At 29.1% G+C, this 22,141-nt stretch overlaps 1 protein-coding gene across 1 annotated transcript; it reads left to right on the top strand.

The window, feature by feature from the left end:
- The first annotated feature begins 4,444 nt into the window (after positions 1-4,444).
- Positions 4,445-21,621, top strand: LOC142321218 (uncharacterized). Its single transcript, XM_075359214.1, has 6 exons — positions 4,445-4,569; positions 6,907-7,043; positions 10,453-10,617; positions 12,855-13,244; positions 15,556-15,684; positions 21,547-21,621. The coding sequence occupies exons 1-6, from the start codon at positions 4,479-4,481 to the stop codon at positions 21,619-21,621; spliced, it is 987 nt and encodes a 328-aa protein (XP_075215329.1). The 5' UTR covers positions 4,445-4,478.
- Positions 21,622-22,141: the final 520 nt, after the last annotated feature.

The following is a 22,141-nucleotide window of genomic DNA, read 5'->3' as shown; positions in this document are numbered from 1 at the left end:
TAGTGTTGTGAAACAACATGAAAGAGGAAGGACAGGAATTGCCATAATTTGTAAATGGTGAATAAAATGTACAGTGAGTTAGTTATTCAAATGTTAATGAAAGAATTTCAGTTTTGAGAATAAAAGTGGAAGGGGAAGTATGGCTACTTGTGCTCTGGAACAAGACAGGGAAGTTTTATGAACTGTTATAATGGGAAGTAAATAAATTTAATGAGAGAGATTTTTTGATAATTATTGGTGATTTTAATGTAAGGGTTTGTTAGTGTACCACTGGAGAAGGTAGCTAGAAATTTTGGAGAAGATATAGTTAATTCAAATTGTGAAGAATTGAAAGAGTTTGCAGCTTTTAATGAATTAAAGATAATGAACACCTTTTTTAGGAAAAAATAAATTTATAAATGTATGTGGAGTGAGAGAGAAAGAAGATCGTTTATGGATTACATTATAGTTAATAGCAGATTCAGGGGAGATGTCTCAGATGTGAGAGTATATAGAGGATATGATGTGGGTTCGGATCACTTTTTACATGCAGCAAGGATCAATGTCACTGCTAGATGAAGCAAAGTCAATAAGGATAAATATGTTATTGAACAAAATGCCCTCAAAATAAATCTTTTACAGGATACACTGATAAGATTATTTTATGAAAATAGACTGAATGATTATCTTCAAAAGAGCTCATCCCAAGATAATATAGATAATGAATGGCAGAGATTAAAAAAAGGCATAATTAAAGCTACAGGAGAAGCTTTAGGTACCAGGAAAATTTTTGGTAAGAGAAAAAGATTGAAGCTATGGAATAAGGAAATTGCCAATATAATGAAACAAAAAACAGGTGTATCTGACGTATTTGCAGAATAGGAATGATTGTTCAAAAAGAACTTATAATAAGAAGAGAAATGAAGCAATAAGACAGTTACAGAATGAAACCTGGGACAGATTTGTTAATATTTTAGAAAGAGATATGGTCATCAAAATATAGCTTTTAATATTATGAAAAGTATAGATTGGAAGAAAAGAATATTGCAAGATTAAAGGGGAAGAGTTCCTGGAATATTTTAAGGGTTATAGTTTGATCCAGATCATATTAGTGAGAACCAGATGAATGAGCGAAGCATACCAGTCAGGGATAGTGGCTCTGTTAATGGAATTGCAATGGAAGAGTTGGAATTATCCTCAAAGGCATTAAAAAATAGATAGGCCTGTGGTGCAGATGAGATAGATACCAAGCTATGAAAATACAGTGGTTTGTTTTTGCATTTAAGATGTTACATCTTGCCAATGAATATTGATTAAATTAAGAGTTCAAGCTGATTGGATGAATTCATTGGTAGTTACTGTATTCAAGAAGGAGGTAAGAGTAAATGCAAAAACTAAGCAGAATAAGCTTATTGAACACAATGTATAAAGTATATTCAAGAATTATAAATAATAGAGTATCTCCTGTAGCTGTATAATGATTGAAGAACAACAAAGTTTTTAGAAGAGAAGATAGCAGACATTTCAGTATTAAACAGATCTTTGAGAAGAGAATGATGTATAATAAACAAACACATTTGGCATTTATTGATAAAATCAACAGGAATTTGCTATGGGAAGTTATGGAAAAAAGAGGTTATCCTTTGCATATCAGAATGTATATAAAAACAACAATACTGCACTGAAGACAGATATGCTAACAAGGAGTGAACCAATCAATCAAGGAGTAAGGCAAGACTGCTGTTTATCACCCTCTTTTTAATACATTTGTTGATGACTTCATTAGAGAATGGAAATAATGTATTCCTCCTGGAATAAATTTAGGTGGTAATAAGTTATATGTTAATACTTTGTTACGTGTGGATAACCAGATAGTTATTCAAGAAATGGAGAATGATTTACAGTGGTTGGTTTTTTAACTTCATAAGTTATTTAATGAATATGGACTAAACATCTTGTTAAAAAAAAAGAAGGTAATGGCTTTTTGTGGCAATAAGGACAAAGATTGCCGTAGAAAAAAAAGTATTGGAACAAGTTTCACATTTTGAATATCTGGGATATGATTTAACATATGTAGAAGTGGAGAAGAATTGGGTAAATTTTGCAATGTATGTGGATTCATTAATAAAATATTTCAGGATTAGGAGAGTTAGATTAGATTGTTTGATGTGTTAGTTCTGCCTTTGTTACTTTACAATTGTGAGACGGGTTTTTAAGAAACCTGAAATAAATAATGTTGAAACATTAAAGGTTGCACCAGAAGGGATAGAATCCACAGTGAGGTCATAAGGAGAGAGTTAAAAAGAGAAAGCATTATTTTTGAGAGAATTTATTCTCATAGAGCTTGTTGGAAAGAACATGTAGAGAGAATGACTACAGATAGGGTAGCTTTTAAATTGATGGCTTATTTACCAAAAGGGAGAAGAGGCTTGGGAAGACCAAGGAAGAGATAGTGTGATGTTGAAACAGGCTGAAAGCCTAATTTGTATATGTTGATGATTATGAAGAAATAAGCTTTTGTATTTCTATACTCAAAAGAATATAAACAAAAGAGAGAAGACATACTGAAATTTCTGGAACAAGATTATTTTTCTGCAGCAAAGACAATAACCCTGCAACAAACAAAGGTTGTTTTACAGTTGCAATTAATTCCACTCTGTTTCAGTGGTTTATAAACATACATGTATTCTAACTAATAAAAAATGTAATAATTAAATCAAATTACTCAAAAAATCATGAACAAGAATTGCTGTAAAAAATCACTGATCAGTTAAGATTCTCATGTATTTTCTAAAACTTCTTTTTTTGAAGTGAAACAGCTGTTTCACAAATATTGCTCAACTCCACAAGCTCAACAAAAAATTGTGTATCAGTTAATCTTGGATAAAATTCAGACATCCACAGCCTATAAAGGGCCTTGAGCTTTCCTGTGGGTTGGGTTCCTTGTGTTTCCTGAAAGGGTAAATTGTCCTGTTTTATAACCTACAACATTTCATTGACCCTGATCCCTTCTTCTCTTTTGATTCTATGATTGTAGGTTAGATTTTGCTAGTTTCAACTGAATATAGTGGAGCCAGTGCATAATTGTGTAATTTAGGTGGAGGGCTACTTTGGATTGACCTGCTGACAACATTTTCTGACAGTGGCTGAAAAATAAACCTAGTAATTGAATGCCCATTAAGTAAAGTAAAAGCTCCTAATTCTAAAATGCTGCAATAGATGTTCCTGAATGATTTATTTATTAATAAATGATTAAAAAACCTAATTTTATCAAGTTGTAAATAATTTCATTATATGTTGTTCCATCAACCAAGATATTTTATTTGTGCAGTTTTTAAAAACTTTAATTACCACTTTGGATGTGCTTTTCCTCATATTTGAATAAGATAAGATGATAGGTAAATAAATAAAATGCCAGATTTTTTTATGAAAATGTAATTTTTATAAAGTACGGTATTAATTTTTATTATTAAGATAATAATTATTATATTTTCTGCTAAGAACACTATGATTTCTATGTTGAGTACTGTTTACCTTTCTTAGCTTCATTCTTTTGTTATATGTTGATGCGTTTCGGAATAACTCCATTGTCAAAACTTATTACATTTATAATATATACATATAGTTATTCCAAAACATGTCAACATGTAATAAAATAATGAAGCTGAGAAAGGTAAACAGTACTTAACTAGAAATTATGGTGTTTAACTCATTGGGTGTCATATAGCATTACGTAGGTGGCTGAATCTTCAAATAAAGCAAAAAGAATAGGTATTAGTACTTTTTAATCATATCATTCCATCAATTAGTCAATGGGATACAAAATCATTTTACAAATGATAATACTATAACAACCATGTTTTAATGAGTATTTGCTTCAGTCATTTAATTTGATCCTAATATGTTACAAAAAAAAATCCATTAATTCTCTCTGTATCTAAGTCCAAGTTCTAAAGTTGCAGTTTTTAATAAATAAAATACGATTGAAAGCATAAGCAGTTAAATAATTGGAAAGTGTTCTATTTTTTATTTTAATTTTAATTAATTATAGTAATCTAGATTTTTTTTATGGAACATTTCTCAATATCATGAATAAAATACTAAAGCATCTGGTATTTATTTTTTTGAATAACTGAATTTATTATTTTTTTTTTTATGACTTTTGGTTTTAAGATATTTTACACATTTTATCAATTTTTGATAAAGCACTCATAGATTTTCATTCTTAAAGTTCTTTTTTTGAACCTATACAGCTGTTACACAAAACTGTTTGAATTAAATCATATTGAAGAATGTTGTGATAACAATGTAAAGCATAACTTGCTGTTGGTAGAAATAATTATTTTAAGACTGATAGTTTTAGTAATCTTTTCTATTAATTTGATTAAAATATAAATGTTCTAGAACCAAAATAATATTTATTAATTAATTTTTTTTTTTTTAGCTTATTTCACATTATTAGTGTAATTTATACTTTAACAAAGATTGAAAATTAAATAATGTTAGCAGACATTGTAACGAAGTCAACATTGGATACAATGATTCCATCAGGGAAGAATTTAGTAAACACTAATGAGAACTACAGAAAATGTAAGTTTTTTTATTTAAAAATAATGTAAATTTTGTCTCTAGTTTTTGTAGAATATTTTGGTAGTTCCAAATATGCTCTAAATTTAACTATTCTTGAAGTTTGTAAGGATATACCTTATCCAATTTTAATATCTAATTTGGTGCTGAAAATCTAAATCTAAATGGGTATACATGAGAATCAAAGCAATATAAATACATCCTAAAGGATTTACTGGCTTATAGTGTAGGGTAATATATACTGCTTTCATAAGAAAAGTTTAAATATTGGGTAATCTGTAATTCATGGAAAAGGAATTTTTTTATTTGTTAGTAAAAAAAAGAAAAAATAGACTACAAGAAAAATAAGACATTATATGCTAAATTTTAATAGTAAATAGGTTTAAAAAAATAATTTGACTATATATTAAAATACCTAACAATATTCTTCCAAGAGATTTTTTTAGGACTACAATATAGCTCTTCCAAAGTGTTACTACAAATTGTGATTATTTTTAAAGGAACTTGTTAAAGTGAGGCTCGTGAACTATGTTGTCAAATAGCGTACTCAATATGCTTTGTTATTTTTGTTAACTGTACTCTGCTAATTAATATTTTATTTTTTATGTTTGTGACTTGTATGCAAATTACTAAATTTGCTTGTCTAAATTTGCTTTTAACTTTCATAATGTACTTTAGTTAGGTGCTTTGAAATACAAAAATTTTAAAAATAACATATTTATGCCATTAGTGTTTCTACTAAAGTTATATAAAGATGATTTTGTATGAAGTGTAGGTATCTTTGAAAAGTTTGGGGCATTGAAAAATTTTGTGCCATTGTAGATTGTCACTTGTATGCAAAATATTTAAAAATAATTTTAACAAGTACTAATTTTTTAACTCAAAACAATGGGGTGGGATTAAATCAAAATAAAAACTTTTGGGTAACAAATAGTAAATTATTACATTATGTTTGAAGAAACAGTTTAGGTATAAAGCAAATGGGTACATGGAAAGCTAGTCTTTTAAATATCAGTTACTGTAAGGTATAGTTCCTATATATTACTGATGTGAATATCTTTGTATTAATTAGTTATTAAAATACAAATTCAAATTATTATATATTTAGGAATATGGACTTTATTAGAGAAGCTAAAAGTGAATTAATAAAAATATTATTGAAATGTAGTGTTATTTTTATTGTAGTTTAGTATTTAAATAGCTGTCTAAAGTTAAAAATCACATTTAACTAAAACTAAACACCATCATTTAACTAAGACATTTGGCAGCTTTACAATATGACACCATTTAGATATTAATGTTTATTAATATTTATTCAACGGTATCACAGAAAAGATTCAGATTGTAATTTCAACCTTCAGCATCAAGAACAAATCACAGAAAAGACATCTTCAAAAAAAAAGCTTCACCTTGAATTCAAAATTCAATTCACCTTCACCTTCATTTCCACTCCCATGGTCAGATTTTGCCCATTAACAGACTCTGAGATTTTGGGTCCATTATATTTTATGCGTCAATTTGAAAGTGATTGGTGCAAAATTACGCAAAATTATAAATGTAAGTATAAACTTTTGAACTCTGGGTTCAAAAATAGGTAACTTTCTTATGAAATCTATCTAAAAAAGCATTACTTGACAGAAAATAAATACAATAGCAACAAACATACCAGAAATTAAAAGTAACATTTGAAACTACAAAACTGAATGTGAATAAGACAGACTTTTCTTCCATTATAATATCGGCTGTGAAGTAAGGATTTCTACAAAAAAGGCTTTGTAAATAGTGTTATAGAAAATCTACGGACCTGTGGGATAACATTTAGATGGACGTTAAGGAAAGATAACTCTGAATAAATTTCAAAAGAAATATTTGCTGCATTGTACTAATGTGAACATAAGCAAAAGATTGTAGAATTTTATAACAAATTGAAATGGGAAAGCAGTCAAGAAATGAGGAAAGCAGTCAAATGGGAATGATACCAAGAAAAAGATATGAAAAGTCAACTTTGAGACTTCACTCTCTTGACTGAACAAATATTTGTTCTGAATTCTTAAAATGTTTTTAAATTTTTTTAACAAACAAGTTTTACAAAATAAAATGTAAAAAGTGAAAATTAATGTGTAAATGTAATAAACAAATGAAGAATTGAGTCCACTGAAGATGGGCTTAGGCCCGAAAACATTTTGATGAACATAAAAAAGTAAAGGTAAGAGTGTTCTCTAATTCTGTACTTAGTGTAGAGGCTGAAAAAAATATTATATTATATTATAATATATTTATATATATGACTAATTTACCACACTGTACTATAAGTACTATAAGAAAGTAATTTTTTTTTAGGTGAAGAAAGAAAAGTTGAAGGTGGAAGGTCAATGAGTAGTAATAGCCAATTAAGTACATGGTATCTTAAAGGCATACATAATTACAGTGTGACTTTTTTGTTACCTCTATTTTTAGCAGTTTGCTTTTTAATTTCAGTAAGTATCCTGGCAATTTTAATTTTTCCTTCTGTTTTTCAATTTACATTTCAATAAATTTTCCAAAAAACCTCTTTAACAAAAATTGAATAAAAAATTATCCAAAACGCCACTCAATATAAGGGACTTAATTCTGATATATAGATGTGCTGTTTTGAGAAAAAAAATTGTTGAATCAGTTATACAGTCAGCTGGGTTTTCAACTGCCTTTGCATGTGCATTCACTTGTATACTTGTATGTGGTACGAAAACCAATGTTTTATTGTACTAGCTCACAGAGACAAATTAGAGTAATTTCTGCTGAAAATGGAATGAAAAGCAAAACCAAATAGATTTTGTTAAACTGGGCTCTATCACCATTTTTTATTGCATACTGGTTTTGTAATCATTTCTTAAAGCAGTTGAAAATCCAGCTGACTGTAGAACTGACTTAAAATTGGTTTTTCTCAAAACAGCGCATTTATATATCAGAATTAAGTCCCTTATATTGAGTGGCATTTTGGATAATTTTTTATTAAATTTTTAAGTTTTTTTGGAAAATGTATTGAAATGTAAATTGATTATTTTTTCAGCATGTTTTGGTTATGATCTTTTTCTAGTGATTATTGAAATTATGCATAAATTTTTTTCATATTTTGTTTTGTTGTTTTCACTATTTTGATTTCATGTAAATGATTTACTAGAATAAGTCTGTTAACAAATGGGTAATTAGATTAATGAATAAAGTTTACATAATTTTTTCATTAAATTAATAAATTTAGAATTTAATTGCAATGTGCCTTTTCTTAAAAAAATATAGTTCTATAAGTACTTGAAACTTAAACTTACATTGGATAAGTCCTTGAAATCAGTATTTATGGAATAAACAAACTTTTTTTTGTTTGACTGCTGTTAAACATTTGGATTATTTATAGGAATTTTTGAAAACTCTTTAACACAGAATACTGACAATTAATATAAATTTTAAATCATAGTGTAATTTTCAGAAACATGAATGTTTATAGGCATGTTATCATAGTGCGTGCTACCTGTTGAAAATACCAAACAAGATAATTAATCTATTATTGCAAAACATTTAAGATTAGTGTGTCACTGCTAAAATTCCTAATAATAATAGGTAATAAAGTAAAAAAAAGCAGTATGCATAATTTAATCTGTTTATAACTATACCAAAGCAACTAAAATAACAGATATTCATTATATTTGAAAATATATTCATCTCGTATCTTAAAAATGCTCAAGGTGCACGATTTAAAATGTCAGTATTTTCCATGAACATTGATAGAGACCATCAAATTATTTGATCAAATTTTAGAGCACAAGTAATAAAGAAATAAGAATAACTGATAGTCAGCAATGTAATGAATGTAATAAATCAGAACTGGTCAGGAAGGAGTTTGATCTTCACTGATTTCAAAAGTATTATAAATGTGGTAGGCATGAAGATATATCTGTAGATCTTTCTGTTACCACAGAGCATGTCTCTTATTGAAACCAGTGTACAATTTTTATTTTACACTGGTTTATAAGTCCAGACCAGTTTCAAAATTGTTTTATATTGCAAAATTTTATTTGATGAAATTGACTTTCTTTCCAGTAGCTGAAATTTTTCCCCCATTTAAAATGAATACATACCTTTTTGTTCAAATGTGATTTTTTCAGGTGTCTTTTTTCTACATTTTTTCCTAAACACTTAATTCTTTCAAAGCAAATCGTTTAAATTTAAAAGTGGTCTATTTTATCTAAGAAAAAATGGTATCTAATCTATATCATTGATTTTCAGTAATTAAAGATGTATGTATACATATCAAATTAGATAGACGTGTATTGATTCAAAGACCAATGTAGAACTCCAAGGTAAATTTTTTTTTTAATAAAATTAAAGGTAATATTTTAAAGTTTAGTTGAAAACTAGTTGCAGAGGCAGAGGATCTACGGTAGCATCTCAGAATGGGATTATTAGGTGTCCAAAATTGATTACCTTTTGGGTAAAAATAATTTTTTTGAATGATGAAACATTAAATTAGAAATTGATATTAATGAATCAGGATTTTCTGCTAGCGATGGGTACATTCCGGTGCTAAGCTCAGGGGGGGGGGGGGGGGTACAAAGATACACACACACAAAAACCCTCTAATACGGTAGGATAAAAAAACTAGTAAAATAAATTACAGAAAATTCTTTTCATATTTCAGATGCTTGGTGTTGTATTTCTGTTTACTACATTTTTTCTTGTTTCAAAAATATATGTTTTAAGAGTCTTTGTTAGTGAATGTAATACTGTCCTAATTATTTTAATATTTCTTGCAAATGGGCTTCATCTTATAACTATTGGAGTTACTGGAGTTGTAGGTCTTGGTAATAAATGGTGGATTCTTTTTATGGTAAGACTCTTTGTTAAACTAAATTAAGTTAACTAAATATAAATGCAGGATTACAAAAAACAGTAATTGTGATTTTACTTAACATTTCAGTAAAACCTAATTGTTTTAGAATATTTTCATTTAGCTTGAATTTTTACTTTTTGCAAATAACTTCAACACAGTCACAATCATTGTGAAATCTGTGACTAAATTTTATGATTATTTAAGAATCTCCAGGACATCTGGAACACATGTATTCTGCAATACTGTTATGAACACAGAAAACATAATTTGAGCTATTTCTGTAACTATGTACGAGGTCTGACAAAGTAATAAAATCGATTTGAAAAAATTTACTTAACCAAAGCAATTTCTTTATGCCAACATTTACTTGAATGCTTCTGCCATTAATGGCAGCATGTCTAGAATTCTTGTAAATCTTATTACAGCCTTTGATACAACTTTCATTTGTTTGAAAATGAGGCATCCCTTAATCATCAATTTTACTTTTGAAAAAAAAGAGTTGCAAGGGGGTGAGATCTGGTGAATAAGGTGAGTATGTATAACTGACATACAGGCAATGTACATTTATTAACACAAATTTTCCCGCTTTCAGAACTTAACTTATTATTAAATGAACAATTTCACCCTGGTGTGTGAAATAAAAAACTTGTGCTCTAGACATATCATTTTCAAAAACCTTCTGAATATTATCATAAGTTGTTATGCCATTACTGAGTTTGCAATCTCATGCTGAAAATAACAGTCTCATTTCTTTATTGTTGACCTCCTTTCTTGTCCTATCATAGTTCTTTCTATTTATAAAGAACACCTCATTGTTATTGCTTTGTTGGTTGATTTTTTAAAATGAAAAATTCATGAATGTTTTTTACAAATAGAAAAATATAAAAAATTAAAAATTTAAATTGTAAAATTTTTACAATAGCAAAGAGTTGAATCTTATAAATATTAATTCTGCAGATTTATAATTTTAATTTAAATCAATTAAATTATTATATCAGTTATATTTGTATTTTTACTTAAAGCATTCATTATTGGCAGTCGGTTTGTTATTTACTATGGCAGCAAGTGTTTATTATGTACCAAAGTATGAACCTTTTGTTATGCAAGAAACAGAAATGAATATGTGGTCATCACTATCAAAGACACGATTGAAATATCACTCCGGTTGGAAGTACATTCAATTCAATGTAAGGAATTTTACTGTCATTATAACCATAAAATTAAATTAAATTTATTATAACCATAAGATATAATTATTCTTAGATGAAACTTTTTTTACAAAAGTTTTATTTGTTTAGATAAATAAGTTAGAGATGTTTGAATTTTGATTTCCATGACTGAACTATTCTATTGGTCAGTTGTTAAAATCAACAGTTTATTTTAAGTTGAAAGTTATACAAATTTTTACTTGATTTTAAGCTAGATTTTCCTCAATATTAAACTTCACGAACTGCTATGTTTTGAAAGGTCTTTGTTGTTTATTCTGTGTGCGTGTACATGTCTGTGATATAAATTGTTTGTTGTAATTTAAAAGGGATCATTTCTGAAACAGCCTGAGTCAGTTATATGCAATACTATTTCGTTAGGAATTACACATCAGTGGCCCCATCATAGTAGTTTGTACTAAATCATATTTTTGTTAGCATATATTGGTGTGAAATATGTTTGTACAACTAGAGCTGGAGTGGTGAGGACTGTTTTTTCCTTTATATTTGAATATAGCCAGTCTGTGTCAAGCATTGGTTTTTGAACAAGGTTGCATAATCATGTTATTTGTTAAAATGTGGTAAACTGTTGAGAATATGTATTCGTGATGGAAACTTTTTCAGAGATGAAATCATGTTGTGTGTGTCAGTGAAAGTTCAGGGAGAAATTTGAAAAGGAAGCTATAATCAATGAAAAGTGTCATTCAGAAGTTAGTTAAAAATTTTGTGAAACAGGTTCAGTGTAAGACCAGAAACATGCTTGCTGCAGGTCAGTTTATGATGTAGTTGTGCAGGACATAAAGTGGCAATTACAAGATCTCCACATAAATCTTTGTGGAGACTAATCCAAGAAAAGAACATTTCACTAAGTTTAGTCCATACTGCAGCAAGGAGAATGCTGAAATGTTAACCTGTGTCAAATGCAGATTATGCTAAAAGGATTCACTACTGTTAGTGGTTCAAGAACTTCATTAGAGGTAATATTGGGATTTTAGATCAAGCGTTTTTCACAGATGAAGGATGGTTTCACATTGGTGGTTATGTTATTGTCAGAACTATTGGACCTTTTTTTTCCTGTTTAGCCTCTGGAGGATAAGGATATGTATGAGTGTAAATGAAGTGTAGTCTTGTACAGTCTCAGTTCGACCATTCGTGAGATGTGTGGTTAATTGAAACCCAACCACCAGAGAACATCTGTATCCACAATCTAGTATTCAAATCCGTATAAAAGTAACTGCCTTTACTAGACCTTGAACACTGGACTCTGGATGCATTCACCACTAGACCAACCTGGTGAGTTAGAACTATTGGACCTGGGGTACTGAAAATCCACACATTTTCTTTGAATCTCCCCCAGACCCACAAAATTTGGCATATGGAGTGCGGTTTCAAGGCGACACTTATTTGGAAAAACTGTGGATGTTATTACAGTCTACAAAGAAATTATGAAACAGTTCAATAGCCCTACTGCAAGTGGATGAGCATGACTGCTGGTGCAACGGAACAGTGTCATTTACCATACAGCTACTATGGAGATGCTACAGGATATTTTCAGTGAAAGAATTATTTATAAAGGATTGTGGCCACCAATATCCCCTTATCTGATTAGTCTAGACTTCTTTCTGTGGGGTTACTTAAAAGAAATGTTTATAGGAGCAATCCTCACACCCTGCAGGAATTGAAAATCAACATTACCAATGCCATCCAGAAAACAGAGTACAGCTAACAAGAGCCAGGAACATATCAAACATGTTGAGAATTGCAAAGAAGTGGATGGACTTAATTTTCAACCTTTTCTGTAAATTATTATGTAAGTGTTTGGTGTAAACTATTACTTATAAATTAAATAATGGACCCTCTTTTGAGTAGGGCACTCTGTACAATACATCGAGAAAATTGAATATACCTTACTGTTTTTATTGATGATTACCATGTTGCATTTTTATTCATTACCGATTTGTATAATGTAATGTGAAGTTCCAGGAAAGATTTCTCACTGTTCATCTCATGAACCAAAATGTTTTGATGACATTTGAAACTCGCTAGCTGGAAAAATCCTAGTTTTTACCAGAACTATTTTTTCCTAACATACCATTTACAAGTTTTACTGTTCACACATTTGTAAGTCCATGAATAGTGTAAAACTTTCTTATAGTTTATTATTACTATTAAAACTGAAAAGTAATGATTCTATACTGAATTAATAATTTTATTTCTAGATGAACTGTTGTGGAGTTAATAGTTACACTGATTGGTGTGGCTGCAAAAATGTAACTGAAATTACACAATTTAAAATGTATTCTTTATCGTCTTTTTCAAAGAGTTATGAAAAAACTTCTGAAAATATACCATCTTTAAAAGCAAAGTCATTTGAAGCTAAAGACATAAAAACCTTCTCAGATCAGTCAATTTTATCAGACAATGATAGTAAAGGAAATGAATCTATGAAATTATTCTTTACAAAATTGCAGCCTCCAATTAATCATAACAAATCACTAGCTGATAAAGAACATCAGGGAGTTAATTACATTCAAAAAGGATACAATATAGTTGAGTGTTTCATACCAGATAGTTGCTGCATTGCAAAAGAAACATTTCGGTTTAAACCAGTAAGTTCTAAGTTTGTGTTGGTTATTATATATATTCCAAACCTTCATTTAAATTAGAATAAGAAGGATTAATGTTAATATATTTTGAATACTTAAGCAAAGGCCATCTGTGGTATGGAATAAAATTAAACAACACAAAAAGATTTAATCTTAATAAGTTATCAGATAGTAAACTAATAAGTTTATTAATAACTAGCGGAATTAATAAATTAAAGATTTTAAGTGCAAATAAATGTGGTCACACTTGCAGGGAAAATCATTTATTAGAACTTCCACAGTTTGATGCACCTTACAACCTTTAATTTAATTGTACTTTAAACACAGATTCTTTAAACTATGAATTTTAAAACTGTTACTTTTTATAAGATTCATTGTAAAGTTAAAAAAAAAGGAGATGAAGTCTGTTTTTAACTGATGTGTCTTCCTCTCGTAAGATCCAAATATTTCAACTAAAATTTATTTGGCTCTAACTCTGGAACCAATGAAAATAAGAAAAACGTATGGTATATCGATGAAAAGCTCTCAATGAGGGCTTAACTGCAGTTAAGAAAAAGTAAAAAATTTTGAGCTTTTTTAGATACTTACTTTGGTCCAATTGATTGCAATCAAAAGAGGGGATGCACAACTAGATGTTACAACAGTCCTAAATCCAAAATTTCAACATCATACAACTAAGTGTTTTTGAGTTACACAAGATATATGTGCACATACATATGTACAGATGTCACGCCGAGGTCAAAATGGATATTTCCATTCAAATCTGAAAACCAAAATTTTTCGCCATCACAATACTTGCTTACTTCATAAAAGGAAGTAAAAGATTAATACAGATCCCACATGTTATTAAATTCAAAATTCAGGATTTTATTTAGTGTGTTAATTGGCCTTCTTATTTTAGTGCAGCTGATAAACTCTGTTGTTCACCCACAATAGAAACAAAAAAAATTTAACTTTTATTTCTATAATGTTCGTAATAATTTATTTGACCAGCCAATAAATGTTCTGCTAGTATACAGGTATTCAGGGACTATTCTCATATACAGGCAATTTATAAAAATGGAATAACTTTAATATGTTTTAATGGTAAAATAAAGAAAAAAATGCATACAAACATTCATTTAGTGGCTCTTGGATAATCTGAAAAGAAAAAACTCCAAAATTTTTTTCAGTAAAGAAAAATGGAGAAATAAAATTTTGGGATGCCTACATTACATGTAATGCATTGTTTCAAGAAAGAAATGGTTACATTAATTTATTACAGTACACCACCTTTACTTATTTCTCTTATGTCTGTGAAGCATGTGAACTTATAAAGCATCTAAATTCAAGAGGCACTGTTGCTTTCTCAAAGATAATATTTACTATATACCCAGTTCTTGTGGGAACAGAATGGGTATCACCTGTACAGGAAAGTATCATTCTATTTCATTGGGCTTGATCTGCTGATGTGCAATAGTACATTTGAATCTATAAAAAAGGCAACAGGATACCACTTCACTTATTAAGCCTGACATAGGAAGTAGTTTATTCTTTGGAATGGTTATGCCATTTTCAGAAGTGACTTCCGATTCATATCACTGTCAAATAGCATTCTTTTTTGTGCTCAGATGAAGAACCCTTTCACATGTTCATCATGAAAAAACTAAAAAAAAAAACTTAATCAATCAGAATGTTCCATGGGTTTGATGTGTGGGCACTGGATCTATCTATGCTTATCACCATCGCCAGAGGACAAGTGCTGAACAATCTTCATGCTGATTTGGAGATTGAGAAAAACAATCTGTTTTTTGAGGTTGAGGTTTAGGTTTCTGAGAAGTTAAGGTTCAAATCCTAGTAAAGACTTTTATATGAATTTGAATACTAGATCATGGATACTGGTGTTCTTTGGTGGTTGAATTTCAATTAACCACACTTCTCAGGAATGGTTGATTCAAGACTGTAAAAGATTTGTACTTCCTCCTCACATCCAATCAATCCTCCACATATCATTCTCTGAAGGCTATCATATCAACCTTTCAGTGGTTCCAGAGGCTAAACAGAAAAAAATGAAAGATTTGTAGTCAGGTGTAATAATAGTTGTTTTAATGAGGAATATTTAATTCCCACAGCTAAAACTGACTATACTTTTGAAAAGAGAATGAAAATTTGATTTAGAAAGCTATATCCTATTTTCAATTTTCTTTTTACTAAACTGGTCATTGATAAAATTATAAATATGCAAGGTTTGTAATATATTAATTTGTTTTACTTAATTTAATAAAAAAAAAATATATATATATATATATACAGCATTTTTGTATTTTAATTTTAGAAAAAATGTGTTATTGGAGAATTTAATGATGGCATATATAATGAAGGTTGTCTTTCAGCAGTGCAACATACCATGAGGCATTTCCTAGATAGTTTCATATCTATCTGCAAATTCATCATGATAATTACGGCAAGTTTCTAATACTACATAAATCTTAGTTAATACTAATTTATTTACAACATAATGGGTGTATGCTTAGAATAATTCATTACATTATTTTTTATGGCAAGTTTCTAATACTACGTAAATCTTAGTTAATACTAATTTATTTACAACGTAATGGGTGTATGCTTACAATAATTCATTAATAATTTTTTATTTTGAAGCAAAGAACAATATTATTTCTAAGTAGTTATGAATCCTAATAGCTGTAAATTACCAGTTTTACACAGTATTTTTGGGCTCAGTTGAAGTTCTGCCAGCAGGATGGCAGTGGGTGAAACCATTGAGTTGTTGAGCAGAAATTTCATGGGCGGCTGATTTCCCACAACAGTGATCCCAATTGGCCACCAAGGTCGTATGATCATATACTGTGTGACTTATCTCTGGGGTTTTTGTAAAGTCCATAGGTTTACAGTTCATTTCTTAACTTAAAGAAGAAATTCAACGTAATATCACAACAATTGAGCCACAAGTCTGCAAAAATGTGTAAATTTTGTCAGAAGATTGTGCGTTATATGACAGTGGAGGAACATTTGCCAGGATATTATTTTCCATATATAATTGAATGTTTACTCTTTCATAATATGTCACAACTTTACCAATAAATACATAAATCAAGTTTCATTTTAATTTAAATCCTGCATTACTTTTGGAACACTTACATGCAATTTAAAATGAATATTGTACATACTAAAAATATAAAGACAATTCAACCTCATTATCCTCTTGGTCATGTTAAAAAATTTAAGAAAGTAAATAATTTGAGTAACAAAAAATTCTATTAATATTAAATGAATTAATTTATATTATAAGCCTAGGATAAAGTCTGAACTATAAATTGATAATAAAAACAATCATTCAATAAAAGAGAGTAGAAATGATGTGTTGAACAAACATGTTATAATAATTAATGAAAAATCAAAATTTTTATTAAGATTACAATTAGAATAATTCTAATTTATGACAGTCATTTTACAATGGCCTTTTGGAGATTATTAGCACCTTCTTCACTAAGATTTCTGGCAGCACTGTAGGTACTTATCTTAAAAATGTAAGGAAGTCCCTTAAGTATATAATGAAACAATACACTCACTCTATGTTGTTACTTCATTTAAACATTGTTTCTATCAACTTTATAGTACATATAAATTTTACTTCAGTGTGGTAAACATTATAATTTGGTTTATACACTCTGGGTTTGCTGTGTTATTTGCTTTAGTATGAACATAGGTAAATCCCATATTAAAGTTTTAAAATTCCAATAACACTCATGTCTTCTTTATGTTGTCATTATCCATTGTAGTGTTTGACATAATACTTAATTGAAATCATTGAATTAGTGACATACTGTAAAATATATTTTACAGTATATTAGTATAATATAACCTATTTATATTTTCATTTATCTTCTTTAATGAAAATACAACAAAATTTAACCTGTTAAATTAAACAAATTTTTATTCTGACAAAACATAAAAATACATGAATAACTTATTTGAATTTTCATTTTCTTTGCTGGTAATTTTTTTCATGAATGTTTTCTTATTTGATAAGAGTGCAAAAATTTATACTTGCTTGGAATTTATCAAATGAAATAAGTATTGTAGCAATATTTTATTTTTGACTTTGTTGTAAATTTATCATCTTGATTTCACAAATTCTTTTATTTTTAGTCATATAATTATTGGAATTAAAAACATATGTTATTTTGAATATTTAAAAATAACAAAATAAAACAAATTTTTTTTAATTCTTCCAGTTAGATCAGGGGGTTTTCACTGTTGCACTTATTTAGGTTTAGTGAAACAGTTAATACACTGTTCACTAAGCTTTTTATGTTAGATGATGCTCTATATTGTGTGTTAAATATGATTAATGTATTAACCATTTATAAGTATGACATATATATTTATTTTTTATATTTCTTTTTACAGATGCTTGATTTGCCACTTGCAGTAATGATGATTTTTACATAAAGGTCAAAAATAATTTATTTAAATGAACACATTGTAGATACCTATTAATCATGAATTAATAAAGAAAAAGTTTTCTGAAGAGAAGTTGTTATTATTAAGCAATTATAACACAATGTATACAGACATACTGTAGATATTACAATAAATTAGATATTCAATCTGGAAAAAGTAATGGTTCCTAAAAGTTGACACTTTTCCTTTTAGCAAGTTGAAAATGAGCATGTGAAAATTATTTAAAATCTTAAATGACAAGTAACATTGTTCAAGTAACTAAATTTATGCCTATTGAAAGCTGTTACTTTCAACTTTTCACACAGTTCAGAACAAAATTTCATAACTGGTCAACTTTATTTTTGTCATGAGTGCCAGTAGGTTTACTTTATGTAGTCTTTTATCCTGTTTTAAAATATGTCTGGATTTCCCCCATCACCCACAGTTTTTTCTTATTTTAATTTCTTTAAATATTTAAAAATTTTTCATCCATTAGTCCATTGTCAAGTAAAAGCTCCTAAAACATTGTAAATATGATGAAACCAACCAACTCTAAAGGGTAGTGTTACTACTGTTGTGCAAGTTCAGATGTGTATAGACATGTACAAACGTGCTCTAGTGTAGTACTCATTCATCAGAATGATGCCAGTTGTGAGATGGTAGTGAACCAGTTAACATGTCAGTGTGAGTGCTTTGTGTGTCTGAATTATTGTTATTACATAATTACAACTTAATTCTTTTAATTAAGTTGTTAGTTACAATATGCCTAGAGTTTGATCCTAACAATGTTTATGTATGTGGTGAAGTGACATTCAAGTTTCAAAGGCGAAACCTTACTCCATTAGTAAAAAGTATTATGAATTTTATTTTGGATGTAAAGTTGGGTACCAAACAAGGGCCTGGACCCCCACATATTTGTTGTTTATAGTGTCCTAGGCTTCTAGGCTTCTCACTCCATGGAAAAATGGCACATGCCATCTGCTACTATCCTTATGATTTGGAGAGAACCCAAAGATCACCCTTATTGTTATCTCTGCTTAACAAACATTAAAGGGATTATGTCACGGTACACCACTGTATGTTTTGATTTTGATGTAATCTCCAATGAGATCATTTCCATACTGCGAAGAATTGCCCATACCAAAGCCTCCAGAACATATGACATTAGAAAAAAAAACAGATCCTGGTGATACAACTTTTGAACAAAGCAGTTCATCTGACCCTCATTTATTGACTCAAGAAAATCTTAATGATCTCATATGAGATTTAAAGTTATCGAAAAAACAGTCAAATGCTTGCTTCCCAGCTAAAAGGATGGAATCTTCTTCAAAAGAATATAAAGATATGTACTTAATGTTTGTCATTCTGAATTTAAAGACTATTTTTCTGAAAAAAATTGCTTAATGTTTTGTAATGACATTTCTTCTCTTATGGAGACACTTTGATTACAAAGTGTCATAACATAACCCAACAGAATGGTGCTTTTTCATGGATTCTTCTAAAGTTAGTTTAAAAACTGTGCTGCTGCATTTTGGCAATAAATTCCAATCCAGTACATTTGGCTCAGTCTGCTAGTATGCAAGAAATATATGAATAAATTTATATTGGAAAAGCTTCAATATGCTGTGTTTGAATGGAATATTTGTGGTGATTTGAATGTAATTGCACTTATTCTTGGTCTGCAACTTGGTTACAATACAAAGTGCTGTTGTTTTTTGTGTGAATGGGATAGTAGGGACAGAAAATACAATTTGATTAGAAAAGAATGGCCTAAATGTGAATCACACATTCCTGAACCTGAAAAATGTGAAACGTGTGACCCATTGTGTAATCTTAAAAATGTGTATCTACTTCAGTTAAATATCCAACTTGGGTAATGAAGAATTTTGTCAAGACCATGGACAACACTCCTGGTTTCATGTACTTAAAACAGAAGTTTCCTAAAATTAGTGATGCAAAAATTAAAGAAGGAATATTTGTGGGTCCACAAATACGATCACTAATGCATGATTTAAGGTTTGAGGAACTACTGAATCCACTGGTGGAAGCAGCTTGGAAAGCATTCAACTCACACCAAGATTTCTTCTGGAAAATCTTGGTGAGATGAGCACAGGGAACACTTGCTTCAGGAGATTTTAGCTATGGAAAAGAGGTATCAAGCCAAATGGAATCCTAATATGCTGACTGGTTATTGTTGGACCATCAAGAAGTTAAGTACAATAACTTGGGTAAATGACCAGTAAATGCATAAATTAATTATAAAAATAAAGTTATGGAAATTTAGGTCTTTGAAAAATTTGGCAATACTAACTGTATGCTTCAAAATTAATTTGAATACTAATAATGTGATTACATGTTAATAATTAATGATACAAGATAAGACGCTTAGCTTACTTTTATCAGTATGGCTTGATTTACAAATAGAAGCCTGTTGATTTCTCAAAGTATGTAAAGTATAAATCCTTTATGCCTCTTTTATACTGCTAGAGTATGATGCATTCAAATGTATCATATGTATGCTCGAATGTGATGCTCTCACAACAAATATTATGAAGCTGACCAAATTACAACGAGCAGGTACACATAAAATCAGAACCTGTAAAATCCATCGCTATCAATGCAGCTAAATAATTTTAACTAGTTTCATTGGTTTGGGGTTGGGGGTCATGAAATATTATATATTTTTTTACTTCATCTAAAAAGTGCATGGCTTTTGCAACAGAAGTGTTCCCAACTGCAGTGAAAGAATACTGAGGTAGGTAACCTGGACAATTAATTGCAGACTAATATATTTTGTAGAATTTTTAATAATCTTTGTGTGATTGGTGCACTTCCCATTGCAGTTTCATCTGTACGTCAACCGATACATGATGATGAAAGTGAAAACATTCTTCAGGTGGTACAGCTTAGTCCTATAATGAGCATGCAAAGAAGAATTTCTACACTACTCAAATTCACAAAGTATAGTATGGAGTATTTTAAATGGTCATAGACTCAGTCCATATGATGGTGGTGACCATGCTTGCAGTTTTTTTCAATGGGTTCAGTAATTATTTTTACTTAATTTCATTTATATTATTTTCGGACAAAGCTACTTTTATCTGTAATGGTATCAACTCATGGAATTCACACTGGTCTAAAGAATACCCACATGCTGTAATTGATCAAATCAATGATTTTCAGAGAACATTTGATGTAGCATGGTAAATCTTTTATATTATAACTTATCACAAGGAGAAATTATACCAAATTTTTTAATAGTTTCTTACAGTGCTTGAAAATTTTCAATTTGTGAAATGAATTGAAATGTACTATCAACTTGATGGAGCACAAACATTTCACAAATGAAGTAAGACAATTCTTAGATGAAAAATTTAGACAAATGGATTGGACATAGATGAAAAGTAGGCAACATAAATCACTGGATCTTATACTCCCTTAGATTACTGTTTATGTGGATGGATGAAATGCAAGGTGTACAAGCAAAAAGTAAAAGCAGATGATGAAGTGATTGCTCATATTCTCAGTGCTGCTGCCTGTATCTAGGAAAGTATATCATTATTAAGTATAATGATACTAGTATAAGAATTATACTAGTATGATACACTAGTATTAAGTTTGTGAGTTGAAAAGTTCATCGATGTCAATAATGTGATAAAATTACACTATATGGATGTCAATAAATTCATAACATTTTTCTGTTAAGTTTTGTTTTTAATTATAATAGTTATTTTTTTTTGTTTTTCATACTTTATTACATCAATTTTAAAAACTTCCACATTTAATAGTCATTTAACAAAGTTATTTTACTTCAAATTTAAAAAATAAATGTGTTTTTCATCACTGAATTTTTCTGTTTTAGTTGGATATCATGAAAAGTGTGGGAGATACAGTTCCAGGACCTGTTTTATTCAATTTTTCATTTCAAAAACCATGAGAAACCATCCAAGTTTATCCAACACCATGTAAAAAAATTTCAATATGATCTCAATTCACTGTGGTAACTGAAATCTTAGAAAAATGTTGCTAGCCATAGCACAATAACAAAGTGTCTTCAGTTTTTCTTATTTCAAGCTCTAGAATTACTTTTCCAAATTAATTACCTTTGCCCCTGAACCATTATTTATACAATAATTAATATTTAAAAAACTATGTAAAAAAATGAAGTACCACATGCAAAGCTCTTAAATGATTGTTTGAACAGTTACCAATCATTTGAAAGTGTTTTCTTCTTACATTAAAAAAAATTAAGAAAATAGAAGAAAAAGTGCAAGCAATTATTTAACTCTCAAGACTGTTACTTAATCACAGGCATAATTGAACTGACAGAAATTGTAGCTGGAATGTCTTAGAAGAACTCACAATTATTTGACATTGATAATGAGTAGATCATTAATCTACAAAAAGTAATTGAACTCTATTGTTAAGATGTTAAAGAACAATTAAAAAAATATCAG

This window comes from Lycorma delicatula, chromosome 3 (assembly GCF_047948215.1).
Source record: "Lycorma delicatula isolate Av1 chromosome 3, ASM4794821v1, whole genome shotgun sequence".
In the NCBI taxonomy this organism is placed as follows: domain Eukaryota; kingdom Metazoa; phylum Arthropoda; class Insecta; order Hemiptera; family Fulgoridae; genus Lycorma; species Lycorma delicatula.
The sequence above is the reverse complement of the archived record's forward strand: the minus strand, read 5'-3'. Positions and strand labels throughout refer to the sequence as shown.